The 25,345-nt window shown below is 42.8% G+C and overlaps 1 protein-coding gene across 2 annotated transcripts in view; it reads left to right on the top strand.

Annotated features, from left to right (window-relative positions):
* Window positions 1–515: 515 nt before the first annotated feature.
* Window positions 516–25,345, top strand: part of PLCB1 (phospholipase C beta 1) — a 457,205-nt gene continuing 432,375 nt past the window's right edge. For both annotated transcript variants that reach the window (XM_029071936.2, XM_029071937.2), the window contains exons 1-2: window positions 516–704; window positions 20,483–20,560. In XM_029071936.2, the coding sequence (XP_028927769.1) occupies window positions 606–704; window positions 20,483–20,560 (177 nt within the window). In that variant the 5' untranslated portion in view covers window positions 516–605. The remainder of the gene's footprint in view (window positions 705–20,482; window positions 20,561–25,345) is intronic.

Genomic DNA, 25,345 nt, shown 5'->3' with positions numbered 1-25,345 from the left:
CCTCTGGCTCTGTGTGTGTGTGTGTGTGTGTGTGCGTGTGTGTGTGCGTGTGTGTGCACGCCTGTGCACCCCGGCTTCCCTCCCTCTCCGTCTACAGGAGGTGCTGAATGGTGCTCGGGAGCGCGGCGGAGGCTGCGAAGGAAAGCGGTGCGAGAGGCTGCAAAAAGCAGCGCCAGCAAAAGCGGCCACGGCGGCCGCAAAAGCAGCAGCAGCAGCAGCAGCAGGAGCAGCAGGAGCAGCCAAAGCAGCAGCAGCAGGAGCAGCTGCAGCAGCAGCAAAAGCAGCAGCAGCCAAAGCAGCAGCCAAAGCAGCAGCAGCGCCGGTCCGTGCACGGCTGGTCCTTGCCTTCTCTGCGGCCGCTGCGGCTCCACTGGCCCTCCGGGGCTATGGACCACCGCCTCCCCGTCGGACTCGCCCGCTGAGCTCTACCTCCCTCCCCTCCCGGGGACGAGGAGGAGGAGGAGAGGACGGGAGGGAGGAGGGACGGGCGCCCATCTCCTCGCCCATCTCCTCGCCCGGCCCCGGGCCCTCCCCGCGCCTGTCTCTGCCCCTGCCTCCCGCTCCGAAGCCTCCCCTCCTCGTCGGGGAAGCCTAAATGCGGGTAGATGGCCGGGGCACAGCCGGGAGTTCACGCTCTGCAGCTCAAACCCGTCTGCGTCTCGGACCACCTGAAGAAGGGCACCAAATTCGTCAAATGGGATGATGTAAGTAGGACCGTCGGGCTGCGGCTCCACTTCTCCGACGTGGCTCTCTCCCTCCGAGGGAGGGAGACGCCGGGGGTTAGGCCGTGGGGACGGCCGGTCGATAAGGGGCACGTAGTGAGCGCTTAACAAATACCGACCCGTTAAGGGTCGCCCCAGAGGGCACAGGTTGGAAAGGGGAAGGGCCCGGTGTGGCTCTTGCTTAATAGCTGCGAGCCCGGAGCAGGGCCCAAAGAGCCCAAGGGCTGGGGTGGCCCGGGGCCTGAACTTCAGGGGCCTCGACGGCCTCCTGTTTGACGCCATGGACCTCTCCACCCGCTGGCAAAGTGCACGCCCCAAATGAGGAGTCTCCAGATGGTTGCACAGCTCTCATTTCTCCCCAACTCCTTCAGAGATCAAGCACCGCCCGATGCCCCGAGTTTCACAGAACCCGGAGAGCTCGCTGCTTTTAATCGAGCCAACGGGCCACAGGTGGTTTGCTCCCCCCAGACGTTCAGGTGGCATCTTTTGGGGTGGGGGTCCCCCCCCCCACCCCAGAAGAGGGGTCATGAAATTGGGGGGAGAGGGGATCGACAGAAGGAGGAATTGGAGGGCCAGTGGCGTGACGGATGCCAAGCGTTTGGGAGAGCTCGAAGGTTTCTCCGTGAGAGTGTGGAAATGCTCTCCGTTGGGAAGTTATAATGTTGGTATTTGTTAAGCGCTTACTCTGTGCAGAGCGCTGGGGGAGATGCGGGGTCATCAGGTTGCCCCCCGTGAGGCTCCCGGTTAATACCCATTTTCCAGATGAGGTCACCGGGGCACAGGGAAGTGACCTCGCCCACTGTCACGCAGCTGACAAGGGGCAGAGCTGGGATTCGAACCCATCACCTCGGATTCCCAGGCCCGGGCTCTTTCCACCGAACCACGCTGCTTCTCAAGTTGCCCCCGCTGTGTACCTGCACGACTTAGTGGGGGTCGCCGAGGAGGCGGGCCGGAGTTCAAGTGGGAACGTTAGAGCCTCGAAGACTTGGATCGCCTTAGCCGAGTTGCCCTCCGTCAAGGACCGGGCGTTTGGCATCGACCTTTATCTTCGGTTTCCGAGGCTCTCCGGGATTTAGTCACAACAGAAGGCTGGACTTCTGTGGCGTTTTTCTTTCATTCATTCTTTCACTCTGCATTCTATCAGGAAAAATTCAGTAAGTTCCTTAGACGGCGTGCAGATCGAGCGGGTCCAGAAAAAGTTAGGCACCTCTGCGGGAGAATGGATACTCTTCCCGCTAATAAGATGTTTCCACTCGGTAAACGAAAATATATCCGTGGGGACATTTCTCTTTTCCCGAAACTATTTTCTGCTGTTGAAAAACAGTTAACGCATGACTATTAAAGCATTCCAGGTACTGGCTCTGTTCAATTATGTGAGTGTTTGTTTAGTTTATCCATTTGAGAAAACAAACAGTGATGCCATTGTTTCCTTGAAAGGTAGTAATGATTATCAAAGCTCGTAGGGAAACGTATACAGAGTTGATATTGTAGGTGTTTTGAAAACTGATTCTACAGTTTCCTTTACGCGTCCCATCGACTAAATCGCTTGGCTCTGTACCAGGGCGAGGATTTAAATCACAGTTTACGAAGTACTTAAATATTTTAGTTATGGCCGAGATCAGTTCATGAAACGAATTGACATTTCCTACGTAAACTTTCATACATTCTTCCTTAGTAGATTACTCATAGGATAAGAATGACAGAAATGCTGAACTATCACTAATGAAGAAATACCAGTGGCATGGAGTCTGAGCAAATTAAGAAATTCTGAAATTATTTCATATCAGTAAGTTTTAAAGAATTTCCGTGGGTTTCTTGATTTTTTTCTCTGCAGGAACTCATAAAATAGTATTCAGACCTCCACTTTGAAAGGGAAGGAATTTGTGAATTAGATGCGCTTTTCTCTATTTTAGCGTTCTGGTTCTAAGAATCAGTGGGCCCCACACAGTAGTTCTGTTAGTCAAAGAATTAGGACCCCGGCAGGTGATTGGGTTTGGAAGCTGAACTGAGGTGCGGGTGTGAAGAGCGGTGGCCCGTTTTGAGACAGACCAGACTTCCCAGATGATTCTGGAATTAATCAAGAGTGCCATCTATTATGTACATTTCTCTTAACATATACTACCAAACCTACCTAATCCTCATGTGTGACTTTTGAATCTGTATGGGAGGGGGTTTTTGATTGATAATAATGATAATAGTGTTGGTATTTGTTAAGCGCTTACTATGTGCCAGGCACTGTACTAAGTGCTGGGGTGGATACCAGCAAATTGGGTTGGGCACAGTCCCTGGCCCGCGTGGGGCTCCCGGTCTCACTTTCCATTTGATCTTTTGCAATATTCTGAGTTCCTGAATGAAATCTTAGAAACTCTTCCTCAATAAAGCATTAAACCACAGGACTTTTTTTTTTAAATTATTTGGGATCTGTTGTGTTGTGGACTCTTTGCATAAGAGCTAAATTCCTTTTGAATTGTCATCAGGTAAAAAGTCCAGGATATACCACTTTACGAGAACTTCAGTTTCCGAAGGGAAAAGAAAAGCCCGGGGCAGGGCCTGGGGGGAGGGAGGGGTTGTCTTCATAAGTTATCTCAGTGCTTTCTGATAAGACTCCTCTCCATGAACGTCTCTGCAACCTCTGCGCCTTCAACATCCACAGAAAAAGCTGTGCAAAGTCTTCTTGAGGCTGAGGAGGGTAGAACTATAGAATAGCATCTTTCCAGAAGAGAAGAGACTCCTTGGAAAATTGAGGGGGTAAAGGACAAGTTGATAATGGGAGATGAAGAGATAAAATGGAGAGCCAGCTGTGGGGCAGGAAGGAGAACAGTGATAGTTTTATCAAGGAAGGATGATGCCACTATCAGCAAACAGCAGGGCAGAATATACATTTTACCCATAGAGGCAAACTGGGCATTTGACCAGGCCGCTATCTGGATAGGGTTCTCTCTTCCTCGTACTGCTTCGCAACTTTGTTCAACTACCTTCCATATCTCTTCCTTTTGCCTAGGCTGGCTAACTGTCCTGACCCAGCCCTGGTTCATAGTCCACATTTCCATGACGCCTCCCCTTCCAAAAATCTCATAATCCCTTCAAGGCAGATCCAGTACTTCGTTTGAGAAAGGCTGCCCCGGACTTTCCTAAATGAATGCGTGATGATCCTGTTTTTCAAAAGATCTTCAAGGAAGTAGATTATTTGGTCTTCCAGGATTTAATCCGCATGCCCAAGTGTTCTTTTGCACATCTGGTTTCGATTCCTCGTTCTGCAGTTCATGCCCCTTCCCTCTTGCCAGTCTTCAAATGAACGGAGCGTGGTTACTGACTTCTAGCGTGTGTTTTGGTATACTTGAAAACTCTTCACCGTTCATTTAACTCTGAATGCGGCAGCGGGTATACCTTCAGGTAGTAGAGTACATCAGCGTGCCAAAGAGCTATCTTTTCATGCAGTGTGGAATGGATGGTTGAATGCATATTTAGTTTTAGCCACACCCATTTGCTTGGATAAAGTCTTAGCAGGATAAAATCTTGCCGTCAATGTCATTTTAAAACATAAAGCACAGCTAGAACTTTCTCTTTCTCTTGTTTTAATTATTTTCTTGGCTTTCAGTTTTTCCCTGCCATTTACATTATGAAGATACGTTCAAGGGGTCAGAGCTGTTCTAAATTTAATGGAAGAAATACCTCATGGTTCCTAAATAAATTACTTTGTTTATTCGTGTCAACTTTGGTTCCCTGTGACGCCTAGTTTCTTTTGCTGTGGTACTCACACACGGCCAGTCAGTTCATCGTCTTGTACTTGTTTCTCTCCATGAATTTACTAGTCTTCACTTAGTATTTACTGAGCTCTCACCGTGTGCAGAGCACTGGATTAAGTGCTCGGAAGAGTACGTTCCAGTTGGTAGACAGTCCCTGCCCACGAGGATCTCATAGTGCTTCTTTTGGACTTTTTTGTCTGTTTGTGATCGTTGCGACGGTGGTGAGTTCAAATCTTGCCCCTCACGTATCACCTATAAATTGAATTTCCCCCAGTTGTACCCCCAGCATGCAGGCCACCAGCAGTGACCTGTCCCTTGCTCCTAAATAATTGTAGTGATTATTCAGAATTTAGCAAGAATGGTCTTATCAGTTCATAGTACATGTAGATAGTACATGTTCAGTGCAGATACCATCTGGGCCAATTCCCACAGCCCTCGCTGTAGACCTCAGGACCAGCCTTTGTCTGGTGGTGAATGCACTCTCTCTCCGTAACCTGATTAATTTTGTGGTGTCACCATTTGACCAGTCAGTGTTGTTTGAACACCCGTGTGCACAACACTGTACTAAGTCCCTGGGAGAGGACAATATAATAGAGCTGGTAGACCTATCTGGTGGCCATTGAACTCTTTCTCTGTACAGAACATGCACTGATTTCTACCCCCCTGGATTTTACCATCTAGCAAATTGGAGAAGCAGCATGGCTTAGTGGATAGAGCTCGGGCCTGGGAGTCAGAAGGACCTGGGTTCTAATCCCAGCCCTGTCCCATGTCTGCTGTGTGACCCTGCGTAAGTCCCTTCACTTTTCCGTGCCTCAGTTACCTCATCTGTAAAATGGGGATTAAGACTGTGAGCCCCGCGTTGGACGTGGACTGTGGCCAACCAGATTAGCTTGTATCTACTCCTTCCTCCGCTTAGTACGGTGCCTGACACATAGTAAGTGCTTAGCAAATACCATAATAAGAAAAAAGGTGCAGTCATCCCTTAACTTGAGGCCATTTATACCGTTTGAAATGGTCTCAGGGAGTGCCTATATCCAAAGATCTATGAGCTGATTTTTCACAGGTTACTAAGGTGCTGTCAAGGCAGTGTAATTTTTAGTCCTACTGATGCGACGACTAGAACTGATGATCTTTTACTATTGAAAGTGTAGTATGATACCAGCACACTGTATTTATTAGGTGTTTGATCATTTATCCATTATTCATTCATTATTGTAGTTGTAAAAAAAAAAAAAAAAACCCTTTTCTTCTTACCACTCTCCTCAGCTGCCCAGAATGTATTCAAACCATTAGTTTGGAATACAACTCAGGACTCATTCTTGTTTGTTTGCAAGACAACAAATTGATTTAGAGTCAAAGCAGGCCTGTTGGTATTAAGCCATATGAATTGTAGCATAATCTAAGAACTCTATTGATATTTTGCTTTCTTAGTATTCGGCTGCGCTCTAAATCCTAAAGAAATAGATGCTGGAGTAAATCCCCGAAACGAATCTTGTACCTTTCCCATTGTGGCTATTACTTCTGTGCCTCCTTTTAGGAGAAGAATGATCAGCTGCAACAATTCCCATCCCTCTCTCTGACATGGGACCTTAATGGAATTGTACTGAGCTGTGGGAAAGACTGTCGCTCTCCATTCCTATTGAAAATTGCAATCTAGAATGACTGAGTTCCAGATTGGGTTCCAGTGGTGTCATACAGATCGGTGATCTTGGTGAGAGAAGACATTTCAAATTGAACTGTCCTTCTAGACTAAAATCGTTTTTGGCCCCATCTCTGTCATTTGTCTATAAGGAGTGAAAGCCCGCAAATCAAAGATAAGCCATGGTAGGGAATCTGATCCACGGTTAGCCAATCCGGAGGCCTTTATCTGGAAAACTCCCTTCAGCGGGGCAGAAATAATCATTTGGAACAAACAGTGTTAACAAAGGGTGGAACATATGGATATTAAAGCACCCACAACATATGTACTGGTTTATTTCTCTTCCGAAACATTTGGCACGTGATCAACATCAAGCACTGGATATTTTCCCATGGAACGTTTCAATAGAAAGTTCCTTTATAGCCATGATTCCATTTAAAGCCAGCCTAAAGCTTATCCCCCAATTCACCCCTATTGCATTGAGACTGCAACTATAATTAGTGGAACCTCACACCTCCAGACCTGTGCCCAAATCAAGTACAGAAAACCCGATTCATGCCATGCTTCTCTGATTCTCAGAGGCCCTCTGGGCTTGGGTCTCCCCATCCGTGCTCCAGGTCAGTTCTGAGAGTTTAGGTGGAATGGCAGAGGGGTGGCGTTGTAAAGAGTAGGCCCCTTTGCTCATCGGGGATAAGTCTTCCTCTTTGCTGGTTCGTTGTAGAAGTATAAATAAGAACACTACCGCTGACTTGCTCTCTTGCTTTCTCAAGTCTTGAGATATTTCATATTGAAATGCAGATAATACCGGTTACCGTATTGATACTTGAAAATGGGATTTATGTCTGTTTAACAGCAGGCAGCATGATGATATAAAAATAAAAACAAAAAAGCCCTTGCCCAAATCTTCCCAATCTTAAACTGCCTTGTGCTTTTCCTGGTATAAGGATAAACTGACTTTCAGAATGTCCCTTTTTATAGCTCTGGCCTAATTGCCAGGATTGTAGTAAAGAATATGTTATAATAATAATTATGGCATGTAAGTGCTTATTATGTGCCAAACACTGTATTAAGTGCTGGGGTAGAGAGAAGGATAATCAAATCCCACATGGAGCTCACAATTTAGGTAGGTGAAAGAACAGGTATTGAACCCCCATTCTGCAGATGGAGGAACTGAGTCACAGAGAAATTGTGACTTGGCCCAAATCACAGCACAGGTAAGTGGTGGAGCCAGATTTCTTCCCACTAGGCATCACTGATTCCCATATTATTTTGAATAATGTTTGCTATCCTTTGATGTACTCTGGGGAATAAATCAACATCATACTAAATAGTCTTTGAATATGTAGGCTTCCTTAATATGGTATCAACTGAGACCTTTATTATAATTTAGGAGGAGTAAATACTGAGAATCACTGATGTGGGTAATGTTGGACCAGAGTTGAGAGTTTAGAGAGATGTAAGGAAGATAGAAATAGCATTGGAAGGGGGTAGAGAAGTCTGAGTGGAAAGGGAGCATGCATGGTGATTGTGTGACAGGGTGCAAATGGCGATAAATTCTTTCCTTTATACCATGTTTCTCCTGCTATCCAAGTTAACGGGCGATTCCCCCGGGGGCTTATGTGGAACCAGCGAGATCTATGTAGGCAGAAAAGACAAGAATAGCCAATCTAGGAAGCCATTTAATGGAGTTATGAAAATAAACTGGTGCCTAATCTTTCTAGGGACTTCTTGCCATAACAAGCAAGCTAATTTTGAGACTGTAATGAATTAAAAATAGTAATGGTAGGAGTGTTTTCTAGGATCTTACTATGTGCCAAACACTGTACTGAGCACCAGGGAACGTACAAGATACTCAGGTCAGGTACAGTTGCAGTCCCATTTAGTGCTCACAGGCTAAGAGGGTGGGATAACGGTAATTTAATCTTCATTTTACATATAAGAAAACTGAGGTACAGAAAAGCCTTATGTGATTTTCCCAAGCAGCTGATAATATTACATTATAGATTTTTATTTCGTATTTTTTCTGGTAATAAGTTGTATTTTGCGCATGTGGACATTAATCATCCTGATCATCTTTTAAATTATATTACTCTCATTCAGAAATTTCGGTTATCAGTTAGTCGTGGTCAGGTTGCAGCTACTTTTGATGACGTTGCAACCTAATGGTAACAGTTTGCATTCATACTTTGTAGTAGTAACCTGTATATCGGTGCTTAGAAATTAGGTATGGCTTAGGATTAGAAGCAGCCATTCTAATTTCTAAGAAGGGCTTCATTATGGTCAATAGTGGCTGAGTAAAACGATAAGGTATTTTATTGTGAATAATTGACTGATGCAAAGTTCTCCCTTAAACTCATTATTCAACTGTATTTAACATGCCAGCTGTAACGTTACCATATCTATTTTTAGATTCTTGCAGCTTTGCGAATAGAAATCACAAAACTCATGTGCACACAAATTTTTGCCATCTTGCCCTTAGTAACTATTGCCTGGAATCCATTTGCTATGCTTTTCAGGTCTTTTTCTACTCAAATCAGTGGATAAAGAAAATACCAGCCTATGTTACATGAAAATACCCCAAGAATGTTGATTACAAATATAAAATTTCATGGAAAAGTGATTAAAATGGTGAATAGAAAGAGTTTATTAATGCCATTATTGCTTGGTTTCCTTTAGGGCCGTGGTTCTTTAGACTGTGAGCCCTTTGTGGAGACAGGGTCTGTGTCTGACCCGATTATCTCGGATCTTCCGGAGTGCTTAGTACAGTGTTTGGTGCTTAGCTCTTTGTGGGCAGGGTTTCGGTCTAACAACTCTATTGCATTTTCTCCTCCCAAGCGCTTAGTATAGTTCCCTACGCATAGAAAGCGCTCAATGAAAACCACTGAATGACTATTAATGGCTTCTTTTATATGGGTATATTGGCCATATCTGGGATACGCAAATTCATTCATTCCTTCAATCATATTGAACGCTTACTGTGTGCTATGCACTGTATTAAGCACTTGGGAGAGTACATTATAACAACAAGCAGACACAATCCCTGTCTGTGCATGTTTGGTTTGTTAATTTGATATTTTGAAAAGGTTGATTGGGTTACACTTCTTAAATTGCCCAGAATGATTCACCTAATACATTTATTCAAGGACCAGGCTGTTCTTTTTTTTTTCTTAACGGAAAGCATTCAGTGTTTATCATAAACTTAAAGTTTGCATCTCTTTTTGATTTGAAGCACTCTGACCAGCATGTTTGGTTTATATTTTTGTTTCTTTATGACTATAGTTGTGGTCATGATGAGTAGAAATGAATAGCGTTAACAAAGGAACTGGTTTTACTTGAATTGGTGGGAGATAATAGTATTATATGGCAGCGCTGTATATTGCACCTGCAGTATATTCAGGGAACAGTAAACATCTGCAGGGGTATAACCCTCAAGAACATATTGATCAGGAAGCAGCACTTCTTGGATGACCATCTCAGAGTCCTAAACTGAGGTATAGACTTTGTTCAGCCATGAATTGTCACCACAACAGAGCACCCGAAGCTCCTGTGTCTGATGCCTCTGAAACCTATAAACATGGAGGGAGTCGCCTTGCTTAAATAGTTACACAAGCACTTCCTCGACATACGGAACACAGATTAAGTGCCACCTAATCACAAAGATGCCACCATGCAACTGCAAGCAGAATGGCACAAGATCAGTGGTCAGCGCAGTCCTCAACAGGATTGGCTATAGACGAATGTATTTAACCAAATGCTTAAGCTCTTAGGGTGGTTCAGTGGGCATAATTATTATGGTATTAAGTGCATACTGTGTGCCAAGTGCTGGGATAGCTACAAGATAATCAGGATGGGCACGGTCCTGCCCAGTCTGAGTAGGAGGGAGTAGGATGTAATCCCCATTTTTACAGATGAGGAAGCTGAAGCACAGAGGAGTTAAGTATCTTGCTCAAGGTCACACGGGCAGACAAGTGATGGAGCGTCACCAAGACCTCTATCTCTTGTGAAGGGATTTGACCCCATCAGTCAGTCTGAATTACGGTAATTCTTTTCCATATTTGGCAACCCCAAAAGTCCATTAAGGTTCCAAGATCACTTCATGATAATTGGCCGTGACCCAGCCAGATCTGCCCTGTCTGATCCATTCCCCATCGCCAATGGAATTAAAGCTTGGATGCCTATCGGAGCCATTCTCAATCAAGTTATTCTATGAAGCCGTGTCAGAAGATACAGCGAGAGACCTGAATGCAGATCTTCGCATATGCTTCCGCTCATCTAGAAAACTCTTCCAGGTCAACAGACTTGAGTTGACAAGAGACATTCATAGAAGAATTGCTGTGTGCGTATGACTGGGCTTGATTCAGCCAGGTGTTATGGGCTGATGATAAGTCCAAAGAAAACTAGGACGATTTATCAGCCTACACAAAGGAAGCCATTCACACTACCAAAATCCATATTGACAGCACTGGCCTAAATGCTTTCATTGAACTGTCATAGAAATCCGACATCACACTGACCAATGGCGTAATGATCAACAAGGAAATAGAAAATTAAATCCAGAAGGCCGGCACATCCTTTGGGAAATTGCCAGATCAAGCTGTGGACTAAACCGAAGGTCTTACGGAATTGTAATGTTGTCCAGTTTTCTCTACGGTTGCTAGCTCCGCATTCTCCTTAGATGTCATATCCAGCTCCCGGAGCGGTTCCGTCGGTATCTGTAACGGTCTACCCTCTCCATGAAATAGTAAAACAGGATTACCAACATCAAGGTCCTAAGACCGACTCAGTCATCTGCCACTGTAGCTATGCTCACCGTAACGCAGCTGTATTAGCTGTGACTTCTGAAGAGAATGAAAAAACAGTAATATACCCAAGCAGTTGCTATATGGTGAGCAGAAGTCGGAAAACCAAAAGCAAGGAGGGCAAGGGGAAACGTTTAAAGATACAGAAATTCCATGCTGCAGTCAATGCCGCATCTCAGTTGAAAATTGAAAGTCAGTTGGCACAGAGTAGACTAGCACAGCACGCTGCTATCGAGGAAGGAGGAAGCTATTTATGAACAGAAGCTTTCTAAGGAACAAGAACTAAGGGGAGGGCAAAAGTGAAAACAGTATCAGGTACTGCAAACACAAATATGGACAGTAAAGTCCTTTTAGACACACTCACACACACGAAGGTTGCCCTTAGCAGCAGCATCTTAGAGTATGAAGGACATATATAATAGATAACTAGAAACACGCAATGAGAATCACTGTGTCTTAGTGGACGGAGCCCAGGCCTAGGAGTCGGGTGACCTAAGATTTCTTTCCCCACTCCAGCACTTGTCTGGTCTGTGACCTTGGGCAAGTCACTTAAATTCTTTATGCTTCAGTTTCCTTATCTATCATAGGAGAATTACATACCTGTTGTCTCTTCATTTTAGATTATGTGTCCTGTTTAGGACAGGGATGGTCAGACCTGATTATTTTGTGCTGGGCATATAGTGAATGCTTAACAGATACCTTCTTATTACTGTTATTTGATATACCCGTGCATACAGGTAGATAGATATCCTACAAAGTTGGGAGAGTGTCTTGTTGGATCAGAAGTATATTCCAGATCCCTAGATGCATCATCGAGCAAAGAATGGCTTATAAAAGTGCTATGGAACTCAAGGAAAAGCTTGGGGAATCCTCTTGGGCCTAGGGCCCTTATAGAGTTTGATATAAATGGGGTTAGATTCAAGTCCTTTAGCATTTTTTTTTTTACTACATAATTACTCCTCAAAGGGTAGAGGTAGAGGTAGAGGTAAACCTATTTTGGCAGGTTTTCTGTTTTTCTAAAGTCCCCATCAGTGGTGGAAGGCATATTCAGAAGATCAGTGCAGTGCTCTTGCCATTTGTAAAGATTCCCTTTTCAAGATGAAGCTGGTTTTAACTCTAGTCTTTTTTTAAAAAAACAAAATAATTATGGTAGTTAAGCGTTTATCGCGTGCCAGGCCCTGGATAGATACGAGCTAATCAGGTTATCCCACATGGAGCTCGCAGTCTTACTTTCCATTTTATAGATAATAATAATAATTATGGTACTTAAGTGCTTACTATATGCCCAGCACTATTCTAAGCACTGAGGTAGATACAAGTTAACCAGTTCGGACACAGTTCCTGTCCCACATTGGGCTCACACTCTTAATAACGATAATTATAGTATTTGTTAAGCACTTACTATGTGCCAGGCACTGTACTAAGTGCTGGGTTGGATACAAGGAAATGGGGTTGGACGCAGTCCCTTGTCCCACGTGGGGCTCACAATCTCAATCCCCATTTTACAGGTGAGGTAACTGAGGTACAGAGAAGTTAAGTGACTTGCCCAAGGTCACGTGGCAGGCAAGTGTCGGAGCCGGGATTAGAACCCACGACTTTCTGCATCCCAGGCCCGCGGCTTTTCTTCTTCTGTGCCGCAGTGATCGGGGTGGCAGTCTCCGTTTTTTGCCCGAGGTAACTGAGGCACAGAAAAGTTAAGCGACTTGCCCAAGGGCACACAGCAGACATGTCGTGGACCCGGGATTAGAACCCAGGTCCTTCTGACTCCCAGGCCCGTGCTCAATCTACTAGTCCATACTGCTTTTTTTTTTTCTGGGCCACAATGATAGGGGTGACAGTAACTTGTTTTGGGGGGGAAAAAGCCTTTTGCTGTCTTGGAGGTGGAAGATCGTATTGATGATTGTGAGCTGACATTTGGCACATTCCTTAAGCGAAGGTAAACTATTTCTTTTTATCTCTCCAGTCCCAGGAGCCCTGATCATTTTTTCCCATATTTCAGCATCACTACTCACCCATGCGTCGAAATCTCTTAAGATTATCAGCTTGTCAGATTCTAGAATTGCTAAAATGAGCCTCTGCAGAGCCTTATAGAATGTTTTCTTTCTCTCCATTCCTATTTGTCTTTGGCAGGACACGGGCACTAATCCTGGTAGCGCTATGCCATTGCTTGTTGCTTAGGAGGTAGTCACAGGGTCAACAGTTGGCGACTTTTTCCTCAGGACTGATTTGGAACAAATCAGGACTGAATTAGAAACAGAGCACTGTCTAATTCCATTTCCTACCTGTGAGCGTTGTAACTGTGAAGACGAGACACTTCTCCAGTAGAATGATATTCAATACCTGCCTGGGAGAGGGCCCTGGCTTCTAATTTTGGCTCCCCCACTTGTCTGCTGTGTGACCTTGGACAAGTCACTTCTCTTGGGCACTTCTCTGTGCTTCAGTTATGTCCTCTGTGTAATAGGTATTAAGACTGTGAGCTCTATGTGGGACATGGACTGTATCCAACCTGATTAGCTTGTATCTACCCCAGTGCTTAGAACGGTACCTGGTACATAGTAAGCTCTTGAAAACTGTAAAAAAAAAAAAAAAAAAAGAAAACTTTGGAAGAATTGAAAATCACAGGTGAGAAGAATGAAAGCAGGAACCACAAGCAACAATCATCTGATACTCTTAAGGGGCGATCTGCAAGCAGGGAAGACAAGATTAAACAACTAAAAAAACCTAGAAGAGCAGTTTCGAACAGTTCGATGCAGTATCGGTCTTGAGAGACCATCATAGAGTACAGACCAGCCTTGCGGGCTTAGTACAGTGCTCTGCACACGGTAAGCACTCAAATACAGTTGACTGATTAATCAGGAAAAGGGTTGCCTGAACTGGGAGAAGGATTCATCAAGATTGGAATACCAAGGAGTTGGCTGGAAAGCAGAGACAGGCTCGATATGAGCCAGGCTCAGAAAAGAACAATCTTTATGAGCACATAAAGGAGCAGAGTATATCGCTGTTTGCAGTGGTCATATCAGCTACACCTTGGATGGCTTTCACTATCAAGAGCACACCTTTCAAAATGAAAGATCGTTTTATATACGAAACGTTTTAAAGTCCAATTCCAAATATCTCTGGGAGGAAAATTAAGGCGGGTATTATTATCTCTGTGAAAGCTGAGGCACAGGGAGGTTAAGTGAGTCGCCCAAGGTCACGAAAGATGTCAGCGGCAGAGCAGCGAAGAGTTGAAATGCAGTAAATTCCACCGGAAAAATTATTCTCTCTGCATCACATGCAATTTCTCATTTTACAACAAAAACCAAGGAATGGCAGTTCTTTTGTCATGCACCCACACTAGTGAATCCTAATGTTCTATTAATTTCTCCCCGAGAGACATTGGTCTGATGATCTGATACGATGGCACAGTTAAATATATTTTTGCAAATATGTGAAAGGAGCTGGTGCTTCCTAATATGAATTATCTGGAACTTTTGCAAATATCATGCTTCAGTTTTCTAATATAAAAACAATTCCCCAGGGCCATAGTACCATGAAATTTTGAGGAGTCATGCCTAATTTGGATGAACTGGCCTTTTATCAGATTTTATTGAAATGTGCTTGCAGAATACAAAGTTATTCAGGACGACTGAACGTAATGATTTTACGAGCTTTCTTTCCATAGAAACGGTGCTAAAAATAATCCCAGAGGGTGCAATGGGGAATAGGTTTGCGATTTAAGCCAGTGGAACTCACTTTTTTCTTTTTTTTTTTGCAAATTGTAGTTTTTATTTTTTGATTTTATATATGCTGTTAGTTGATAGTTGATGCGGTTAAAACAAATGTGCCCATGAAATGCGTAGTTAATAGATGAGTTACATACCCAGTGGCTGCCCGGTTAACTGATTGCAGGCAGCTGGGAAGAAGGGTGATTCACAAATGGTGAAATAGCCAACTGGCCAAAGAATTAGTAATAGTGGTAAGAAAAATTCTTCCAGAACACAGTATTATGATCTGCACCACTCAGAGAGGAGTGGTAAACTTCCCTTGCCTGGAGCAGTGGTGGAGCCTCTCTAGCTTCAGACTGCCTTTTCTGCACCTTTTCCTTCTCCTCTCCTCTCCTCTTACCCTTCAGCCATCCCTCTTGGCATGGTTTATTAAGCTCTTATTCCGTGCTAAGCACTGTGCTCAGCAGCGGGATAGCTACAGAGAAATCAGATTAGACTCAGTCCTTGTTTCACATTGGGCTCACAGTCCCTTCTTTTTCTCCATTTCACTCTCTCCTTCCCTCTCTGTCACCGTCCTCCACTGGCATTGTTTTCCCTTTCTTCCCTTTTCCCTCTTCATTTCTTCTTCCTCCTTTCCCTTTCCCACCTCTTCTTCCTCACCACTCTCCTCTTATTTTTCTCTCTTCCTTCTTCCTTTTCACCTTTCCCTTTTCTCCTCTCCTCTTTCCCATTTTTATTGCACCTCGATCTCGTCTATCTGGCCACCGGCCTCTTGCCCACGACCCGCCTCTGGCCTGGAGCGCCCTCCCTCTCCATATCCGACAGAGAATTGCTCTCCCCAACTTCCAAGCCTTATTGAAGGCACATCCCTTCCAAGAGGCCTTCCCTCTCTAAATCCTCTTTTCCCTTTCTTCCACTCCCTTCTTTGTCACCCTGACTTGCTCACTCTATTCATCCCCTCCCAGTCCCACAGCACTCATGTACCTATCTGTTATTTATATATATTACTGTCTCCCCCTCTAGAGTGTAAGCTCATCTGGGCAGGGAATGCGCCTATTATATTGGTATATTGTACTCTCCCAAGCACTCAGTACAGTACTGTGCACATAATAAGCGTTCAGTAAATATGACTGATAGTGCTCTCCCTCTTTGTCCCCCTCTCCTCTATATCTGCCTCCCCAAGAAATCAAATAAGAATCTTGTTCTTTAACAACTGGGTAGGCTGCAATCCAAATCCCTGTTGTCTTCAGGGTGTTGCAAAATTTATTTTGTAATCCAGATTTCCATTGTGTTTTCTGGTACACAGGTCTATCATTTTTAGGGTTGATTCTCTTTTCTTTTTTAAGCATAGTCACTCTAATTTTTTATGGTATTTGGTAAGCTCATAGTATGTGCCAAACACTGTCCTAAGCTCTAGTGTATATACAAACTATTTTCTTTGGTATTTGTAAGCAGTTATGTGCCAGGCATCGTACTAAGATCGTACAAGACAACCAGGTCGGATAGAGTCCGTGTCCCACATGAAGCCCACAGCTTGAATTCCCTTTTTAAAGGTGATATAACTGAGGCACAGAGAAATAAAAGTGATTTGCCCAAGGTCACCCTGCAGACAGCTGGTGAAACTTGAATTAGGACTCAGGTCCTGTGACTCCCAGGCCCTTGTTCTTTCCAGGGCAATCTTCTGATCAGTCATCTCCCAGTTCTCCACAAATTTCCCAAAATGTTAGCCATTATCCTTTGGATAACTTCAAATAATGCTTTCATTATTATCCCGAGTTGTAATAGCTTTTAAAACACTCCCCTATCATTTTAACTCAAATGATATTTAAACAAAAGATCATTGGGAGGTATGTTCAAAAATGACAATGTGTTGCATTTTTGAATGGTTATTTATGTATGTTACTGAACCATATGTGGCCACTGAGATCTAATCCATCATTCGATGATATTTCTCAAACATTTACGGTGTGCATGGCAATCGGTGCTATTTATTGAGCGCTTACTATGTGTGATGTTCAGTGTGGTAAATGCTTGAAAGAGCACAGAACAGCAGAGTTGGTAGGCAGGTCCCAGACCACAAGAAACTTACAGTCTAGAGGACACTGTACTGTTCATTCAATAGTATTTATTGAGTGCTTACTATGTGCAGAGCACTGTACTAAGCGCTTGGAATGAACAAGTCGGCAACAGATAGAGACAGTCCCTGCCGTTTGACGGGCTTACGGTCTAATCGGGGGAGACAGACAAGAACAATGGGAGTATAGTTGGTAGACATGGTTTATTTTGTTAATGAGATGTACATCACCCTGATTCAGTTTATTTGCCATTGTTTTAATGAGATGTTCTTCCCCTCGATTCTGTTTATTGCCATCGTTCTTGTCTGTCTCCCCCCGATTAGACTGTAAGCCCGTCAAAGGACAGGGACTGTCTCTATCTGTTACCGATCTGTCCATTCCAAGCGCTTAGTACACTGCTCTGCATATAGTAAGCGCTCAGTAAACACCAGTGAATGAATGAATGAATGGTTCGTGCCTATAATGAGCTTACAATTTATTATCAATCAGTCCTTTGTATCGAGCACAGAGTCCAGAGGACACTGTACTAAGAGCTTGGGAGAATAGATGAGCAACTACTGGAAATCTTTGAAGAGTGGGGAAACATGGACTGAATGTTGATTTTTTGTTTTGTTTTGTTTCTTTCAGAAAAATGATTCAGGCAGCAAAGTGAACTATGAACTGGAATGGGGAGGGACGGGAGGCCAGGAGGCAGATGCAGTAGTCAAGGCGAGATATGATAGGTGCATGGATCAGTGTAGTAGCAGTGTGGATGGAGAGGAAAGGGTGGGTTTTAAGGATGTGAAGGGATAATTGACAGAATTTGTGACAGATTGAATAAGTGCGTTGAATGAGAGAGATGAGTTGAGGAGAATGCCAAGGTTAAGGGCTTCTGAGACAGGCTTCAAGGCTCTCCATCACCTTGCCCCTTCCTACCTCTCCTCCCTTCTCTCTTTCTACCGCCCACCCCGCACGCTCCGCTCCTCCGCCGCCCACCTCCTCACCGTCCCTCGGTCTCGCCTATCCCGCCGTCGACCCCCGGGTCACGTCCTCCCGCGGTCCTGGAACGCCCTCCCTCCTCACCTCCGCCAAACTGATTCTCTTTCCCTCTTCAAAACCTTACTTAAAAATCACCTCCTCCAAGAGGCGTTCCCAGACTGAGCTCCTCTTCCCCCTCTACTCCCTCTGCCATCCCCCCTTTACCTCTCCGCAGCTAAAGCCTCATTTTCCCCTTTTCCCTCTGCTCCTCCACCTCTCCCTTCCCATCCCCACAGCACTGTACTCGTCCGCTCAACTGTATATATTTTCGTTACCCTATTTATTTTGTTAATGAATTGTACATCGCCTCGATTCTATTTAGTTGCCATTGTTTTTACGAGATGTTCTTCCCCTCGACGCTGTTTAGTGCCATTGTTCTCGTCTGTCCGTCTCCCCCGATTAGACTGTAAGCCCGTCAAACGGCAGGGACTGTCTCTCTCTGTTGCCGACTTGTTCATCCCAAGCGCTTAGTACAGTGCTCTGCACATAGTAAGCGCTCAATAAATACTATTGAATGAATGAATGGAGTATAGTGGTGTTGCCCACAGTGATGCGAAAGCAACAGTAAGTTTACACTTCAGGAAGGGGCACCAAAGAGTGACTCTCCTGGTGCCTCTTCTCTCATAAATTTTCTAGGGAAGCTTGAGTAAATGTTCATTTTTTTTCAACTCAAAAATGAAACTGTAAACTTATTAGTTATCAGCTGGGATCAAGTCTGTCTTTATCCAAGCATTTGTATTGTATTCTCCCAAGTGCTCAGTAACAGTGCTCTGCACACAGTAAGTGCTCAGTAAATACCATTGATTGACTGATTGATTCTTCTTTTGAAACAATAGTCTTGGTAATGTTTTGCAATCTCAGAAGCTTGATGTGTGTGTGAGTAGGGGTGTGTGTGTGTCCTGTCCTCATAATTGAGGTCTCAAAGTTTATCCTAGTGGAAAAAGCATAGAACTGGGACTTTTTGTTTTGCTGTATGATCTTAGGCAAGTTATTTAACCTCTCTGGGCCTCAATTTCCTCACTTTTAAAGTGGGATAAGATAGATTGTGAACTTTGTGAATGGAGAGACAGTTTGCTCTCCTAACCTTGTATTTTCCCCAGCATTTAGCATGTAGTAAGTACTCAGTAATTGTCATAATTATTTTAAGAACAATATAAACTAAAAACAAATCTATTTTCTCAGTTTTCTATGAAATTCACTATCATGTCTGAAAAACTAATTGGTAAATTTTGGAAGTGTGTTTAAAAATTTACAGAGAGAGAAGCAATGAATTTGTATCCCACCAACCTACTCTGTTAACTAAATGCACCCAGTTCTGATTTTTGTTTTTAACTTTTTAATGCTGAAGAGGCAGATAGAAGAAGAAGGAAAAGGGCAGCAGTAGGGCAGGGCAGGGTGATGAAGAATGAGAAGGTGTTTAAACTAGATTCCTTAAAAAAGGAAAAGGAGATTTTAGTGAGGTAGGCATTGTAGATGAGGATGTAGATGATATAGCCCAGTGTCAACAAAGCAACCCAAACCATCCTTGCCTATATGTGATCTGTGCCTTTCTGTGGGAACATCACTGGTAGGGAGTGCAAATGGCACTGAATAAGCCACTAGTTTTAGAATCACTTCCATCATTCCTGTTCTTGATCCTGAAATATCTGGACTGAAGCTCATTCATCATTCTTGATGGGAGACTCCATCCTCAACAGGAAAAGCCAATACAGTTCCACATTTTGAAATCAATGATTAAATTCCATTCATAGGGGATATTCCTAGAAAGTGTGGCACCACATAAATGATCTGAACCTCCTGAATAAAGGCATAAATTCCAAAGTTGTTTCTACTCTTTTTAAATTGTTCCCTGCTATTATGTCATTTTAACAAATTCCTGAAAGCAGAAGTATAACGTTATTATGTTGGAATCTTCATGCATAAAAAGATGCAAATGAATAGGTCATTTATTTCTTTTTCATGCATCTATAGTAATAGGTAGGTTAGTACTTGGAAACAGAATTCAGATCTGATGAAAATATTTTCTCTTGTGTTGATGACATGCTCTTCTAAAATTGTCCCAGTTGTATTTTAGACCTTGTTGATATTATAATTATAATGCATGCCATCTTGCCTTTGAATTTATCCTTGACATTAAAAGGAACTTATATGATTTATTAATTTTGTTATCCAAATTTATATTATGTGCCACTTAAATTGGAATCAATTAAGTCTGTTTTTAAAAGATATGTAGAAAATGACCTTATTTACTGTTGCCTTGGAAACTGCAGCACTCTAAAGCTTTACTAGATCTGAGACTGGTTAGTAGATAGAAAGAAACATCCATTTTAATGGAAGAATAGCCATTACAACGCTGTGATACATCTATATGCCTTCAAATTGATGAGGCTACATAAATGTATTTTCAATATTTAAAATCACAGAAGGGTTGTGATTAGCAAATGCAAAAGAAAGTGCTTCAATGCAAACAGATTTGGAGGGAAAATAACTTTACATCATAGTTGTACATATTGTTACTCTCGTATGTGAACCTAAAGGCCAGCATATTAGTACAGATCCTTTATAGTAAGGAAGAGTGAGTTGTCATCAGCTTTTGTTTTTTAGGATAGGGATACATATTAATGTAGTGTGGTAACATGTTTGAGTAAATGAAACCTTAAAGTTACCTTTTGTCAGCTGTTACTTATGAGATTCATTCCAATAGAAAGTCTCCAAGATAGAACACTTATATTGCATTTTATTTATTAAAAATTGTGGGTTTTCTTTTCCATTTCCAGGATTCCACCGTGGTGACCCCAATTATTCTGAAGACTGACCCTCAGGGATTTTTCTTTTACTGGACGGATCAAAATAAGGTAAGAAATGAGATAATTCCTTCCTAAATATTTGAAGTTTTCCAACTGGGTGTGGCATTTTTAAGATTTTACTAATCTTTGTTGAGAAATCGTAAGTCTCTCCCAGATACATTCCTGCATACTGAGGTCAATTTCGTGGCAGGAAATCTATAAAACCATCCAAATACTATACTAGAATGACTATCAGTGTCACCTGATTCCCAAATGATCAACTTCATTCTACTTGAAAACAAGTAAGCCCCCCGCCCCCACACAGACCCCCCTTTGTGATCCTTGAATATTTATGGTAATTATCTATTACTTAAAAGTTCAGTATTTCCTGAGCAGCCAGCATTGCTTTAGTGACTGAGCCATTCTCATGCGTTTTGACTTGTAATCCTCTTTCTGCACTGACTTTGTTCAGATTTTTCTAGTCGCTGCATGCATTTTTCTTGCCTTAGTTTCTGTGCATGTAAAGTAAGAATGGAGGGGCTCCATGTAGTTTTCCAAATTAGTAATAACTATGATACAGAGATTACATTTACAGTGTTTATGCATTTACTAAGGAATGAATATCTTGCAGCCAAAAAACCTGGCTAAGCAGAAATGCAGCATCTCCACGATGATGACTTTCATTCTACAAGAGCCGAAAACCGCCAGTGACTCTCATCCCCTTTCCCCCTCCTACCTCAGCTCCCTTATCTCCTTCTACAGCCCACCCCGCACACTGCACTCTTCTGCCGCTAACCTCCTCTCTGTGTCTCGTTCTCACCTGTCCCGCCGTCGACCCCTGACCCTCGTCCTACTTCTGGCCTGGAATGCCCTCCCTCCTACATCCGTCAAACTAGCACACTTCCCCCCTTCAAAGCCCTACTGAAAGCTTACCTCCTCCAGGAGGCCTTCCCAGACTGAACCCCCCTTTTCCTCTCCTCCTTCTTCCCTCCCCATCGCCCCTACTCCCTCCTTCTCCTCTACCGCTCCTCCCTCCCCACAGCACTTGGGTGGATATGTACATATTTATTATTCTATTTGTTTTATTAATGATGCGTATAGATCTATAATTCTATTTATTTACACTGATTCTATCGATGCCTGTTTGCTTGCTTTGTTTTGTTTTGTTGTCTGTCTCCCCTTCTAGACTGTAAGCCCGTTGGGTAGGGATTTTCTCTATTTGTTGCTGAGTTGTACTTTGCAAGCGCTTAGTAGAGTGACCTGCACACAGTAAGTGCTCAGTAAAAATGATTGAATGAATGAATGAATGCATGAATCTGATAAAGTCCCTCATGAGAAGGAAGAGAATGGTTCAGTTTCATTTGAACCCACTAGGATTTAGGAAGTAAATAGAGTTGAATAATTGATTGATAGTCATAGTGATGATTGTCTTCATTAAGCGCTTACTGTAAGCAAGCCATATGCAACTATAGAAAATACTTTTCTAGAGGAAGAACTTATTTTTTGATCAAATCTTTGTGGACCAACAGCCTACTGTTACTGGAAAAATACTTTTAAAGCTACCCACCACTAGTGAGAGGCTACTCTGAGAATCTTAATGTGAGCCTAGCTGCCTTTAGGAGAAAGCATTTCACACTTTTTCTGCTTCAACCCTGTGCTTACCCATGTTCCACCATAGAGGTCTCACCAATCAGGACATTATCAATCACTCAATCAATAGTGTTTCTTGACTATCCAAGCACCTGGTAGATCGAGGTAGGTTTAGAGGAGCAGACAGGGACACTATTCTCCTTGGCGAGAAGTCTACAGTTGTCCATAGAGGGGAAAATAAAAATCTGTTTAAAAAACCAGTTTTCTGCACCTTAGTCCAGGGGTTTTCGGGCATTCTGGGCTTGCTTTGTGACAAAAAGTGCTCTCCTCTCTCATTAGCTGACTAATGAGGCAGTTTTTGTGAAGTCCATTAAGAGTCACGTGGTTGCTGTTGCAGAAATTTTTCAGCTAGATACTGGCTTTCCCCTATGTGGACCTTGCTTCAGGACTGCTGACTCTCCAAGATCTGTAAGTGACAGGGTAACCAGATCTTACAGTTCAACAGTTGGAGTGTAGGCTTTTGATCGAATATTATTTTTTTGAAGATTATAACAACACAAAAAAAGGAAAAATGAAGCTAAAATTTAACAATGACTTCACATGTAAGGTTTAAGTGGATTTCTCTTTTTTTTTTTCTAGTTTTGGCTTTCTGACATTTCCGGCAGCTTCCTCCCGTTATGTGTAAAACAATGGCCTGAAGCTGTTTTTATTTTTAAAAAGTCTATTTATAGAACTGTTATTGCCATGTTCATGAAAAATATATTTATAATGCCCAGAGCATTGTTAAAGATCAGGGATTTGTACAGGACACTTAAGTGTCAGTTTGATTTTTCAATTTGTAAATCAAACTTTTGTAAAAGCATCAAAAGGGATTTTTCCTCATAAATAATTCATGGTAACTCAGTAAACCTTCTCCGTGAGACTAAATTTTCTTTGCTTTTTGCTTATGGAAGTTAAGATGCTTGGAAAAAAAGATTTTCTGACTTATTGCCCTTGTTAGGAAGCACCAAATTCAAATTCACATCTATCCTAATGTATTTTTGGAAAGGGTAAATTAAGGTAGGAAAAGATTATTTCATCCTTTCCATAATCCCGTAATGATTTGAATGATAAAATGACAAAAATGAAGCAATTGCTTGTTCATGTTTTATTACTTTCTTGCAGTCCAATTGTATATGGGCATTGCCATTATGTACAAGTCAGTAGTATTTATTGAGCGCTTACTGTGTGCTGAGCTCTGTACTAAGCAGTTGGGAGAGTACAGAGCACCAATGAACGGACACATTCCCTGTCCACAATTTAAAGGATTCATCAGCTATTTTAACATTTTTTTCTCCAGTCAATGGTTATCCCCCCAAAAAGAAGGTTATAAGAAAAATGAAAAGACATCTCAGTTCCCAAGTTAGTCTTTTGCTTTTGGCTCCATGCCCAGTCTAGGATCATGAAAGAATAAAGCACTTAATTCTCAAAGATAGGTTTCTGTGAGTGATATATTACAGCATAAACTAAGCCGATGCCAAGAGAAAAATGGCCGAGGTACGAAACTTCAGGTACTATTATGATGAACAAGAGCTTTTGAAAGCACATGGTGCCACAGTAACAATGATGTCAAACATAATGCTCGTATGCCTTTTATCCTCAAAGTGCCTTTCAGGCATTAATTGTGAAATGCCTATCATGGGCAGAAAAATGGTAATTTCTAGCTTTACAGCATTGTGTTTTAGCTATCAGAGTAGAGACATTTTGACATATCTCAGGGAACAGGTGAGATCCCTTATGTGTATTTTGTCTCTCTCATCTTTTTGACCCCTGTTGCCATCATTTTTTACATTGATGATGACTGCCTTTTTTCCCCTCAGGTGCTATCTTTCTCATGCCTGTGGCATATTCTCACAACACTGGAAACAGCACATCTTGTTTCTTGGTGACTTGGCAAAGTGGCCCTGGGTCTTCTTCTGACAAAATGCCTTTCCCAAAGAAGGCTTTTTCTACACAAATGTGGGATATGGCTAAGTTCTCATGATATGGCCCTCTATACCTCTTGCAGTAACTATCTAAGGGATTTTATGTGATTAGCGCAGTCTACAGAGACTACCACAAAATGTAGTTTCATACAGCTGGAAAGAACCTCATTTAATTGAGTCCCTTGCCTCCAGGCAAGGTAACAGAAGGTAAAATAGTTTAGGAGATATCGTATTTCAGAGCGATGATGAAGAGAGAATGGCGATATTTTGCATTTGTATTTTGGAAAACATTCAACAGTGCCTCTCTGACAGAAGTCATCACTGAGTTTTGTTTTGTGAGTGCTGGGCATTTGTTGGAAATTGAGGCAGCCGATATCTTCGTCCACCGCTTCACTTCTCTGGTAAAGGTGGTAATCCTTTTTGAGCGTGGTCTGATGCAAAGATATCAGGCCGGAGGGTAGGAGACCCAGATTCTTGTGTGACTCTGCCACTTACCTGTAGTATGACCTTGAGCAAGCCACTTAACCTCTCTGGGGCCTCATCTGTTGGCGAAGCAGCGTGGCTCAGTGGAAAGAGCACGGGCTTGGGAGTCAGAGGTAATGGGTTTGAATCCTGGCTCTGCCATATGTCAGCTGTGTGACTGTGGGCAAGTCACTTAACTTCTCTGTGCCTCAGTTACCTCATCTGTAAAATGGGGATGAAGACTGTGAGCCACACGTGGGACAACCTGATTCCCCTGAATCTACCCCAGCGCTTAGAACAGTGCTCTGCACATAGTAAGCGCTTAACAAATACCAACATTATTATTATTATTCTGTGTTATCTTAAGGAAAATATATACAGAGGCAGTCATAGGAAAAGTCTGGGCTTCCATACCCAATGCCAATTTGTCTGTCTGGTTTAATGGTTTCTTTCCCTCCTATTCATCTGGCTATGTTGATATGAATCCCATATCCAAGATACTTATCAAAAGTTATGCTTCTGGGTATGATTTTGATTTGGTATTTTACTTTTGGTGAAGCCTAAATAAGAATGGTATCCCTGGGGTGTAGAGTAGGGAAGAACAGATTAAGGTACTGTACTGCTTTGCATGGGGATATTGAAGAGGTTGTGCACATGGTCTCTCAAATGTTAAATCTACTGTGGTTTTTTTGGAGATATGCCATATGGGCAGCAGACAACAACTCAGGAATCGTTTGCCAACATTAAGCACATTTGCCAACCACATTAAGCAGAGCAGATCCACAGCAAGCGTCTTTCTGCATTCACAATTTTGGGGGGAAGTGAAAGAAGAAAAAAG

Source organism: Ornithorhynchus anatinus, chromosome 9 (genome assembly GCF_004115215.2).
Source record: "Ornithorhynchus anatinus isolate Pmale09 chromosome 9, mOrnAna1.pri.v4, whole genome shotgun sequence".
Lineage (NCBI taxonomy): Eukaryota > Metazoa > Chordata > Mammalia > Monotremata > Ornithorhynchidae > Ornithorhynchus > Ornithorhynchus anatinus.
This window is presented reverse-complemented; position numbering and strand designations above follow the sequence as displayed.